The sequence below is a fragment of the Lynx canadensis genome, chromosome F1, assembly GCF_007474595.2.
Source record: "Lynx canadensis isolate LIC74 chromosome F1, mLynCan4.pri.v2, whole genome shotgun sequence".
NCBI classification, from domain to species: Eukaryota; Metazoa; Chordata; class Mammalia; order Carnivora; family Felidae; genus Lynx; species Lynx canadensis.
In genome coordinates, this window is record NC_044319.2 from 23,367,898 (window position 1) to 23,380,548 (window position 12,651).

A 12,651-nucleotide genomic window follows, 5' to 3' on the forward strand; every position below is an offset into this window, starting at 1 on the left:
AGCTGGGGACGTGTGAGCCTCATTCGGCCAGCCCTCCGGGAAGCGTCAAGCGCAGGAAGAGGGATAAACAGCTGACAGGTTCCCCAGGACTCGTCAGCCTACAGCCCCGGAGGTAGGACTGGCTGCAAGACGCCGCTGGAAGCGGGATCCTAGTCACCGCCTGTGACCCTCGGACGACCACACATCCCAGGGTGCAGCGCGCCCACCCAGGGTGGAAATTTAGCCAGGCGGAGTCTGATTGCTAGCCCGCCGGGGAAAGCAGCGCACGCTGGGACTTGTAGTCTTCGAGTCGCAAGTTCGCGGGTCGGAGGAGGGCGGAAGCCAGAGGTCCCGCCTTTTGTCCACGTCTCACTTCTCCCGGCCAATGCCCTCTCCTGTCCCCGGAGCCAGCCCCTCTCCGATCTGGTCCCCATTGGTCCTGAGCCTCAATGCCCCGGGCCCTACCCGGAAGTAACGTTGGGGGAGGCGGTTTCCTAGACTACGACACCGGAAAGCTGGGGGAGGCGCTCCGGGCTGCTAAGGGCGGAGGGCGGTGGCAGCGCTGGCGCTGGGGACCGGCTCGGCGGTTTCGGGAAGCAGTTCGGCTACGGCTACCGCTTGCGTTGCTCCGCATCCCGCCCTCGGCACGGCTCGCAGCCCCCTTGCCACCCGCGTCTGGCAATGTGTCCCACCGGCCGGGCGTAGCCGCTGCGCGTGCGCGGAACCGCAGGGCCATGAGCGAAGCCGGCGGCGGCCGGGGCTGTGGGTCCTCGGTCCCCCAGCGAGCGCCATGGAGCCTGGTAGCGGCGACGGCCGCCTTCTGCCTGGTGTCGGCCACGTCTGTGTGGACGGCGGGGGCCGCGCCCATGAGTAGGGAAGAGAGACAGAAGCTTGGGTAAGGGTGCCTGGAAGCCTGGGGTGGGTTTCCTCAGGAGGTGGACCACAGGCGAGGTGCCTGTCATTGCGACCCGGGCGTGCAGTGGCCTCTCCTGTCGCGATTGGAACGGTTGCCCCGCGAGGACCCTGGCGGGGAGGACAGGGTCCGGGAAGGTGGGGATCGTCGCCCGCAGTGCGACCTCGAGGGACCATCGGGGTGTCGCCTGGGCCGTCGGTGACATGTGCAGCCTCCTTGAGGCCATCCGTGGTGTGTCAACGCAGCTGCCATGTCAATGTCCCGTGAAGGGGGCTACACAGCTCGTGCCACTACGCGCTAGAGTCCTGTGGTTGTCCTTCGTCGGAGACGTGGTTAGATTCTCGCACAAGTGAGCTCCCAGCTGGGAAAATGTTGCTGATCTCACAGTAGTTAAGGAAATAGTCTTTACACCTGTTACGGAAAAGGGGGCGTACGTTGAAATTTGAACTTTACACATTTACCATTTCCTTGCAGTGTTTTGTTGCACTGCACTTTCTAATAGAACAATATTTGATGGTATTACTTAGAAGCCTCAGTTAATTATACCTGTTCCCTTTGTTCAAAGTAGTCTTATCAGTCTTGAGAGTGTGATAAAATTATCAGTTATATTTACAGCATTTAATTGGGCATCACTATTCCTAATATATGCTAGGTCCCACAAATTAATAAGAAAAAGCCAAGAACCAGTAAGAAGATGGGCAAAGGGTGTGAAGAGTTAATTCACACAAGAGGAAATGCAAATGATCAATAAACATGAAAAGTTACTCAACCTCTTAAATGTGACAGATGGCAGATTAAAGCAATGAGACAGCTCTTTTTTGCCATCAGATTAGTACAAAACACAGGTACTAACTAATTGAGGTGTGAGAAAAGACTTGGTGGGAGTGTAAATTTGCTGTAACTTATTGACAGTATCTCCTAAAATTTAAATTGTATCTATGATTCATTAATCTGGTCTCAGGGAATCTATCCTACAGAAATAAAAGCACTCTTGACGTAGAGATAGGTATACAGGGATGTGCATTTTTAAAGACTGGAACTGTTTCTTGGAGCATCTGTATTATGGAGTAATATTCAGATATTATGGAGGAGGTAGAAGGCCATCCAGGATATATTCCCAAGACAAAAATGCAAGTTGTAGAATAATATGTATAGTACTATCCTATGTTCTTTTAAATGCAGAATAGAAATTGTCAAAGCTCAGAAAAACATGGAAAGATGATTACCCCTGGGATTAGGATGGAGGTGAGATGGAACCATCAGTTTTATTTTATATACGTACTTCCTTATTGTTTAAATCATTGCAAGAGTATTAGTTTCTTAGACAACGATTAAGAAATAAGAAAACAAAAGATGCTTGATGGAAAAAAAAAAGTATCAGCTACCAAAACAAAAATATCAGGAAATTCTCTTTAAAAAAAAATTTTTTTTTCAAAGTTTATTTTTGAGAGAGAGAGAGAGAGACACACAGAGTGCGAGTGGGGGAGGGGCAGAGAGAGAGAGAGACACAAAATCTGAAGCAGGCTCCAGCCTCCATGCTGTCAGTACAGAGCCCGATATGGGCCCGGAACCCACAAACTGAAATCATGACCTGAGCCGAAGTTGGATGCCCAACCGCCTGAGCCACCCAGGCGCCCCAGTAAACCCTTAATAAGTATCTTACATTTTCTCTCTTTATGAATTTAATGTATCCTCGATAACTGTTTTAATGAATGCCCTGCTCTGTGCCAGGTTCTTTACATCTCTGTAATCCTCCCTGTTTCTTAATGAGGTGAATGTGATTCCCATGGTGCAGATGAGGAAATTGAGACTCAAGGTCAACTTGTTCAAAATCAGAGTTAGTAAATGGTGGAACCAGTATTCAGACCCAGATCTGTGTGACTTCAGAGACGTTCTGTCCACTGTGTTGCACTTCATAAGATTTGGAAAGAGAAGCTTAAGTCTGTTAAGGATAGAACGTATCTTATTTGATCACCACTCCCTTTTCTCTTTTTTTGTTAAAAATTTTTATTTGAAGAAGAGTCATTAGTTAAGTCATTTGTTGACCAAAATTAATTTTTAACTGGAAGAATCCAACCAAAGTGGCTTGGAATTTCAGCTCCAATTTTGAAAGTACGAATCTGGAGCTATAAACCGCAAATACATAATTGCTTGATTGCTTTCCCCTCTGGGAATTTTCGGGAACCTGAACTCTGATTCATTAGGTTTACCTGTATGATTTTTTTTTTTTTAAAGCCCAAATAATGATTTATGATAAAAAGCATAAAATGCCCCACCCTTTTTCCTATCCTACCAAGCCAAACCGATGATACAGACTGGAATTATCACTAATAGTAAAGAGTTGCTCAATTGCTTACAGTTTATGGAATTTTTACTTGGTCATATGTAGTCTTATCCTTCCTGGAATACATTGTTTTTTGTTTTTGTGATTTAAATATTACAGCAGTTGTTAATGTTCTCTTTTCATTAAAAAGAAAAAGTATAAATGCAGTTTCTATAGCACCTTGGCAGGCAGTGTAATTTTAGATAAAGCTGACTTACAAAAATTATTTTAAAGCAAAGAAAAAGACATAATGTTTGAACTATGGATCTGATTTCCAACATATTTTTATTCACTTGTTGAATAGATATAAAACCATCTTAGAGACATTTTTTTTCTGTTGAGTATAGTCATCTACCATTCTGTATTTAAATATGACTTTGTAGACTTACGTGTTTAAGTAGGAGAGAGAGAGCACTGAACTGGATATTAAGTATCTCCACTTTGAAGTATGTGTTGTGAAATCTGATGATCATGTACTGCATAAATGTAAGGGTTGGAAAATAACACTTTCTCATATGCAGTCGTGATTTATTCATAATCATGAAAATCAAGGGCTTACGAAGTTTGGGTTACCGAGTTACAGTTTATGTTATCTATAATGCGTGTGTCTGGGCAGTGCCATTGCCAGTTAAAGGAATTTGTACCTCTTGACAATAATCTTGTATTGATTCCATTTCGGTGAAAGGAAGAAGGATTTCCTTATTCCATTTGTTGATATCAGTGCTTGAGAAGAAAATCTTAACATTGTTTTTGGTTGTTTATTAGCTAATTTGAGAGATCTTTATCATTTGTAATATAATAAAGAAATGTATGGAAGAATTCTTTAAGATACTCCATAGTTTTCTGAGATAACTTGGTCCATATTCTGTCATACATATAAACACATACAGAATTAATGTTTTAGCAAAGTGATAAGATCTTGTTTTAAATGATTGTTTTAAAATGATTATTCATAAAAAGTTTGCCAGGCCTTATTCAGTTTATAAGTTTGAGTGTGCTTGATTTTGCTGGTCATTATAGCCAGGATCTGGAAATTAGTTCTTTTCTGTCTGCTAGCTTTATTATTACCAGTGTTTCATTATCCATGGTTATAGTTTTTAAAATGAGAATTTCAACATAACAGGAAGTAAAATAAAATTACACCCAGCCATTTTCTCTAACACTTTCTTCAGTTCTTGCTATTAGTGATTGGAACTTTGGGAATAATAGCATTAATAAAAGATTACCGAATTATTTTTCCTTTGCTAATTATTTAGATATTTGGCTTTGTCAAACCATAACATTAAATGTAGAACAAGGCCAGCTGGGTGGCTCAGTTGGTTAAGCGTCTGACTTTTGATTTCAGCTCGGGTCATGATTTCACAGTCCTGAGGGACCGTGAGATCGAGCCCTAAATCAGGCTCTATGCTAGGCTGGGCCTGTAGCCTGCTGAAGATTCTCTCTCCCACTCTTTTTGCCCCTCACTTGTTTGTGTGTGCGCTTTGTGTGCTTTCCTGCTCTCTCTCAAACAAACAAACAAACAAACGTAAAACATTTGTAGTTTTTTGTATAGTTATCAAGACCCCAAACTTGAGAGTGTTTAATTGAAAGACTAGTTAGTTGGTCCAGACAGTACAGATTTTGACTTAGTAAATCTGATGTGGGGATCAGCTATCTCCATTTTAAACAGTCATCTTGGGGATTTTAAGACACAGAGATAGCCAAAACACACAGATTTCTTTTTGAGGATTATTTTTCTCATTTTATTTATTTTTTTGATGTTTATTTTTTGAGAGAGAGAGAGAGAGACAGAACAAGCAGGGGAGGGGCAGAAGGAGACAGAGGATCAGAAGCAGGCTCTGTGCTATCCAGCTGTCAGTGCACAGCCCAATATGGGGCTCAAATTCACGAACCTTGAGACCATGACCTGAGCTGAACTAGGATGCTTAACTGACTGAGCCACCCATGCGCCCCTGTTTTTCTCATTTTAGAGATGAATATTATTTATTTGACTTTTGACAGTTTTTTAAAGGAGCAGAGAGTACATCGTAAAATCATAAAATTGGTCTTTTGAAAGTGTGAACAAATATGTATTAATAAATATGTATTAAAGTAAGCATTAGTGATTTTATTTAAAAGGGAAAGTAGAAGCTGTTAGAGTACTTACACACCCACCTCTCTCTTGCTAGAGTATATATACTCTATATAAGCAATAAATTGTAACAATTCTTCTTTTGGAGGTCTCCAGCAATATTCTTCCTTTTAAGACAGATATGTTAAATAATTTTTTTAAGAGGTAATTGTTTTTCAGCATCAGACTTCCTTCTCTGTGCACGGCATCCATCATTTATCAGTTTTCTTAGGGAACATAAGGTAAATTTTACATAAATTGCTAGGAATAGTAAAAGTTTGGCCTAGCCCTGTGTGTTTCATGAAAGCTTGTCTATTCACACTGATTATTTCTTGACTCTGTTTATGTCTTTTTCTAACTATTTTTTTCTTTTGTTTTTTAATTGGTGCACGTGTATGAAGGAGCTGTAGCTTTTTGAAAAACAGTAAATAGAATGTTCTTAACTTTTTTCTATTTCTGCTCTTTTAAAATTAGGAATCAAGTACTGGAAATGTTTGATCATGCTTATGGTAACTATATGGTAAGTAAAAGGCTTATCTTGACATAATTTATGTGAGCAGATGGTTGTATCAGCACAGTCACCTGGGAATTTTGAAACCTGAATTAATAGCACATTATTTTAAAGGAAGTTTTTAAAAAACAGTGCAAGCAGAGGCTAATAGAGTATTCCTGATAATTGGTTCTTAGAGGACCAGTTTATTAAATAGGTAAAAATTGAATTAGATTATGAAACTTTGTACTTAGGTTGTTTCCTTTGGTACTATCAACAGTGTTTATTGAGTGGTTTATATAGCTAGATACTGTGGATGTACATGAATAAGATGCTCTCTCTGGCCTTCAGGGAAATTATTCTCTTAATTAAAAAAAAAAAACTGCAACATTACTTTATTACTCTGAAGAAAACTGTTGCTTAAAAGAGACAGAATATGACCTAGTTTCTGTCCAAATTTGTCTTCATAGTGGTCTTTGAATATATTTTGCTTTTCAGATACACTAATTTGTACTGTTGTAAATGTCTTAGTGTTCACTGGGGTTGAAATAATTTCAGTTTTGCAAGATGAAAAAGTTATGGAAATCTGTTGCTCAACAGTGAATATACTTAATGGTACTGAACTTAAAAATGGTAAATTTTGTGTTACATGGTTTTTTTATTTTTACCACAATTAAAAATTTAAGGGGCGCCTGGGTGGCTCAGTTGGTTAAGTGTCCAACTTCGGCTCAGGTCATGATCTTGCAGTTTGTGAGTTCGAGCCCCGCGTCGGGCTCTGTGCTGACAGCTTGCTCACAGCCTGGAGCCTGCTCTGGATTCTGTCTCCCTTTCTCTCTGCCCCTGCCCCACTCACACTCTGTCTCTCTCAAAAATAAATATTTTTTAAAAATGAAAAAAAGAAAAAAATTAATACCCAGGTGCTTGGGTGGCTCAATCAGTTTAGCATCCGACTTTTGATTTCAGCTCGGGTCGTGATCCCAGGGTTGTGGGATCGAGCCCTACATCAGGCTCTGTACAGAGCATGAAGCCTGCTTAAGATTCTGCCCCTCTCCCCTGCTCATGCTCTCTCTCTTTCTTAAAAAAAAAAAAAAAAAAAAAAAAAAAAAAAAATGAATCCCCACACAGTACAGGGGAGCCATTTGGGAGACAGTAGGGCTGAGGGGGTTGTAACTGCCCCCCTACTTCTCCGTGCCTCTTTCCCCTTAATACAATGATCTTAGACTCCAGGGAAAAAGTGTTTAATTTCTAAAAAGATGAACTAGCAGGGAAAATTTGAGAGTTGAAAGAAAATTTTCTGGGTAAATGTGTGTCATTTTGAAAAGAGTAATCAAATTATTCTGAGAATACTTATGACTTTGTTTTTACATTTTAAAATATGCTAGCAGATTTTCTTTTAACATGAAGGCCTATGAAATATAGTTGGGAAAAGTTTGGCAAAGAACTCATTTTGATTCTGCTTTAAGTATTTTACAACTGATTCTGTGAATCCATTTTTACATTATATATTACCCAAATATCTTCATATATTAACATCTTTATAAACATCTAAGTACATACATACTTTATGCATTTTTGTATTGTTTCAGCATGTTTCATATTTGATACTTCCTGTTCCTTTCTATAGTGCACATTTTAAAATGTTTTTTTAAAAAAAAAAATTTTTTTTTTAAATGTTTATCTTTGAGACAGAAGGAGACAGAGCACAAGTGGGGGAGGGCAGAGAGAGAGAGGGAGACACAGAATCTGAAACAGGCTCCAGGCTCTGAGCTGTCAGCACAGAGCCCAATGCAGGGCTTGAACCCACGAACCGTGAGATCATGACCTGAGCCGAAGTCGACGCTTAACCAACTGAGCCACCCAGGCACCCCACATTTTAAAAGGTTTTTAGAAAATAATGGTAATGAAGTTTCGGGTATTTTTGCAATATTGAAAACACAGTTTTAAATTCATATCTAAAGCTCTTGGCCATTTCCTTAATATTTCTTTCAAAATTATTTCTCTCTGGTTAATTCTGTTTGAGCCAAGCATAATTTAAAAAAGCTAGGCTAATAGTTTTGAGGTGGTCAAACGGACCCATGCTATACCCTCAAACCTTAGTCATCTCATAAATGCATACTTTTGGTTCCAAAGTTGAATAGCTGGATCAATTCAGTACATTTCTTTTTTAGAGTTTGTTTGTTTGTTTGTTTGTTTATTTTATTTTTGAGAGAGGGAGAGAGAGAGAGCAGAGTGTGAGTGGGGGAGGGCAGAGAGAGAGGGAGACGCAGAATCCGAAGCAGGCTCCAGGCTCTAAACTGTCAGCACAGAGCCCAATGCAGGGTTCAAACTCATGAACCGTGAGATCATAACCTGAGCTGAAGTCTGACTGAGCCATCCAGGTGCCCCAGTTTAGTACATTTCACCGTGAAGAGGATCCTGTCTTTGTAAATCACAGTATCTTTAATGTCTCTTATTAGGTAAATGGCAGAAAGTTTTATCAATACATTTTTTTCCTATTATGCACCGTAGTAAGTGGGTTTATAACAAAGCAGACACTGAGAACAGCTCTCAGAGGACTTCCTGGTGTAGTTCCTATTTATTGGATCCTAACTGGGAAACTTTGGTATACCTGCCTACTTATAAGATCTAAAGGAGAGGGATTTCAACCCCAAAGATTGGGAACTCCTGGAATTAACACTGTCTTCCATTTTTCTGGTGGATCCACACCCATCTGCAATCCACCGCAATAGATATTTTTATCATTTATTTATTTCTCCGTTTATTTATTTCAAGAGAGACAGAGAGAGTGAGCGGGAGAGGGACAGAGAGAGAGGGAGAGAGAGATCTGAGGCATGGATCCAAGCCCGATGCGGGGCTTGAACTCACGAACCATGAGATCATGACCTGAGCCAAAACCAAGAGTCGGACACTTAACAGACTGAGCCATCCAGGTGCCCCTGCAATAGATATTTTTAAACGTTCAACTCTTTTACAACATGAGTGACTTTTGTAATGTACTTATGCTCAGTTTATGTGAAATTTGTAACATAAGATTTGGTCTAGAATTCTCACTTCCCCTTTTCAAGTTCTGAGCTAACCTGAAACAGTTCTAAAATATTACATAGAGACCAGGTGCTCTATATTTGTTATTTGAAGTCAGTTGAAAATTTTTTCCAGTTATTGTACTCAAACAGTATTAGCTTGCTGTAGAGCAAAAGTATATAGATTTTGGAATTAGACAGATTTGAGTTCTAATTCTTTCCTGGCTAGTTAACAGCTGGGACCCTAAACAGATCATTTAACCCTCTGAGCAATGTCTTCCTATGTAGCCTGTAAGATGGTTGAGAACAGGGATCATTTTAATATGATTAATATTATGATTAATAATATGATTTTAATGAATTTTTAATAAATTCATCTTTTATAGGTCTTGTGCCTAAAATCATGCCTGGTACACAAATGCTTATTTATTTAATTTTTTTAAAGAACTGAATTGTATTCTTGTCAAGATGTAATCAAATAGTGGGGTTTTTTGTATTTGATTATTATGATATATCTTTGCCTCATAAATTCAAAGAAATCATTTAACAAGCTTCATTAAAGATATGAGTTTATGGTGAATTTTGGAATCTAGAAGTTTACTTCTTTTGTTGTAGTTAGTTGCCTACTATGCCGAAATATAAAATGCCTGGCACATAGTGGACTGTTAATAAGTGTTGAAATCTTTTCATTTCTCACTAGTCCTCCTTAATATTACTCTCCGTTCTAGTGCACGTTTAGAGCAATTCCTTTTAACTTCCTTAGTTCGTAGGAAAACAGTATTTTCCAAAGAATACAATATAAAGAGCAAGTGAGAAGTCTGGAAATGGGACAGGATACCCTAAGGTAGCTGTGTCACCTGCCAGCTGGGTTGCAATGAGACAGTTAACTAATCTCCCTGAGCCTGTTTTCCTCATCTCTCTCCAGTGGTTATTGCCTGCCCCACACTGCCATTGTAAGGATTAAACAAGTTAATGTCATTCAAGTGCATAGAACTAGTGTCAGGCAAATAGGAAGCCCTGTATAAGAGTTTGCTGTTATTGTTACTAATACTATCATTATCCATTCTCTGCCTGAGATTGAAATTGCCCTCCTAAACTTCATCTAGATTCTAAACTCGTTCCTCAGATTGTGATTAGAACTTCTTTAAAACACACATTCTTTTCTGTTCTAGGCATGTACCCTTTGAGCTTATTTTTTTCCTTTCCTTGTTTTTGTTTTTGTTTTTGGATTCCCCAAGTTCTGCAAATGTTATTTTTCGATAGCAGTGCCCCACCAGCTTTAGGCAGGGCAATACAACTCTGCCATCTTTTGTTATATCCAGGCATTTTCTGATTTTAAATATTTTAAAACCAAAATATTTTATCAATATTGGTTTAATATTAATATAATAACAACTATGTTTGACGTATCTCTAGTCCCAATCAGACTGCAGTTCATCCACAATAAATTGCACAGATGGCTTTCTTTTCCCCCTAAATAACATGAAATTTGATGTTTGTTTTGGCAGTTCTTGTGTGGCCTAATTTAACCTCAGACCATAGCCACTCTAGCACTTCTGTTAGTATGTTTTTAGTATTTGTGCTGAGGTTAGTTTGCAGATTAAGTTAGACAACAAAATGACATGTATTTAGGCCACCAAATGCAGAACCGTTTTGGATCTGAGCTCTTTGACCTGATATTTGTCTCCTGAGGTTTTTCCTGTTACTGTAGACAACTCAAACTGTTACAAGTTGTAAAAAAAAAACAAAACAAAAAAAACCTGTACTTGGGTAGAGCCCTAAACATTACAAATAAACTTTAAAAGAGTTGGTAAGAACAGTTTCTTGTAACTCAGTGGAATCATACCTAATAACCACTTTTAAGCTTGATTTTGTGAGAGCGTGGTTCAAAGAAACAGTAGATTAGTCCTTATCATTGGAACCAAAGGAACTGTTTTAAAGCGTAACTTCCTTAAAAATTTCTAGATTTGTGTAAGTTTTCTTAGAATTACTTTTCTCCCCTAATACTACTTTCTTTAAACATTTTTTATTGTGGTAAAAAGTATCATAAAATTTACCATATTAACCATTTTTAAGTGAACATTTCTATGGCATGAAGTATATTCAGCATGTTGTGTAACCATTACTATCTGTTTCTAGAACGTCTTCATGTTCCACATTGGAAACTCTGTACCCGATGTTTTCTTTTTGATAGTTTGCTCATCAAAAAGAGTAATTCTGTAAATAAAGTGCTTTTTGAAAAGCAGTGCTAATGGCTGGGAGGAGGTAAGTTAGGAGCTTAAATGTGCCTTTTTTGTGTGTAGAGGAGTGTGGGACTACCTTTTTGTTAACCGGTGTTCCTTGGTCTGTACTTCTAGAGCATCCTAAAACTGCCAAAATGACAAATTCTGTAGTGTTCTCTTGTGATATTTTATCATGACACTCTGATACTCTATATAGGACTTTAACTCGGTAGAAAACAGGTTTTTTTTGTTTGTTTGTTTAGTTAGGTATAATTTATAGACAAAAGTCTTTAAGTGCACAATTCTGAGTTTTGACAGTTGTATACATTTGTTTAATGACCACCACAGTCATGACATACGACATTTTGGTCACAAAGCTTCCTCGTGTTAACAGTGAGTTCCTTTTCCACACCTCTGACCTCCGGCAACCCCTGTGATCTGCTTTCGGCACAACAGTTTTTCCTCTTTAGGAGTTCATATAAATGGCATCGTATAGAATATAGTCTTTTGATTCAGATTTCTTTTGTTTAACATGATGCTTTTGAGATTTTATCTATGTTGTTGGATATACCGTAGTTCTATTTGTTGCTTAACCGTAGTTCCTATTTGTTGCTTAATAGTATTCAGTTGACTTGAGAGAACACATTTGTTTATCCACTCACCAATTGATAAATAAGTATTAGGCTTGTTTCTGGTGTTTGGCTACTATTAAAAAGACTGCTGTGAAAATTTGCTATGCATGCAAATTTTTATAAGGACATATATTTTCATATATTTCCCAACTAGGAACGGGATTGCTAGGTTATATGAGAATACGTTTGACTTAATAAGGACTGCAGGGGGGCGCCTGGGTGGCGCAGTCGGTTAGGCGTCCGACTTCAGCCAGGTCACGATCTCGCGGTCCGTGAGTTCGAGCCCCACATCGGGCTCTGTGCTGATGGCTCAGAGCCTGGAGCCTGTTTCCGATTCTGTGTCTCCCTCTCTCTCTGCCCCTCCCCCGTTCATGCTCTGTCTCTCTCTGTCCCAAAATTAAATAAACGTTGAAAAAAAAAATTAAAAAAAAAAAATAAGGACTGCAGGGGTGCCTGGGTAGTTTAGTTGGTTAAGCATCCAACTGTTGATTTCGGTTCAGGTCACGAGCTCATGGCTTGTGAGTTCAAGTCCTGCATCAGGCTCTATGCTGGCAGTGCAGGGCCTGCTTGGTATTCTCTGTCTCCCTCTCTCTCTGCCCCTCCTCCGCTTGTACTCTGGTCTCTCTTTTTCTCAAAAATAAAATGAACTTAAAAAAAAAAAAAAAAAAACAAAACTACAGAACTTCCCTAAAGTGTCTGTAATATTTTGTATTCCCCACCAGCAATGTATAAAAGTTTCTGCATCTTCCCCAGTGCGTTGTATTTTCAGTCCTTTTAATTTCAGCCATTCTAATGGGTATGTAGTGGTATGTTCTTGTGATGTTAATTTGACTTTTCCTGATAATGGGTGATGCTGAAAATCTTCCTGTGTGCTTAGTATATTTTTTTTTTAGTGAAGCCTCTGTTCATATCTCTTGTCTGTTTTAAAATCAAGTCATTTATCCTGTTATTGCTGAGTCATA

At 39.1% G+C, this 12,651-nt stretch overlaps 1 protein-coding gene across 4 annotated transcripts in view; it reads left to right on the forward strand.

Annotated features, from left to right (window-relative positions):
* Nucleotides 1-521: 521 nt before the first annotated feature.
* Nucleotides 522-12,651, forward strand: part of EDEM3 (ER degradation enhancing alpha-mannosidase like protein 3) — a 69,160-nt gene continuing 57,030 nt past the window's right edge. For 3 of the 4 annotated variants that reach the window (XM_030302404.1, XM_030302405.1, XM_030302407.1), the window contains exons 1-2: nucleotides 523-874; nucleotides 5,800-5,845. In XM_030302404.1, coding sequence (XP_030158264.1) covers nucleotides 714-874; nucleotides 5,800-5,845 — 207 coding nt within the window. In that variant the 5' untranslated portion in view covers nucleotides 523-713. Of the gene's footprint in view, nucleotides 875-5,799; nucleotides 5,846-12,651 lie in introns of all 4 variants that reach the window. The other variant, XM_030302406.1, reaches the window with a different exon arrangement.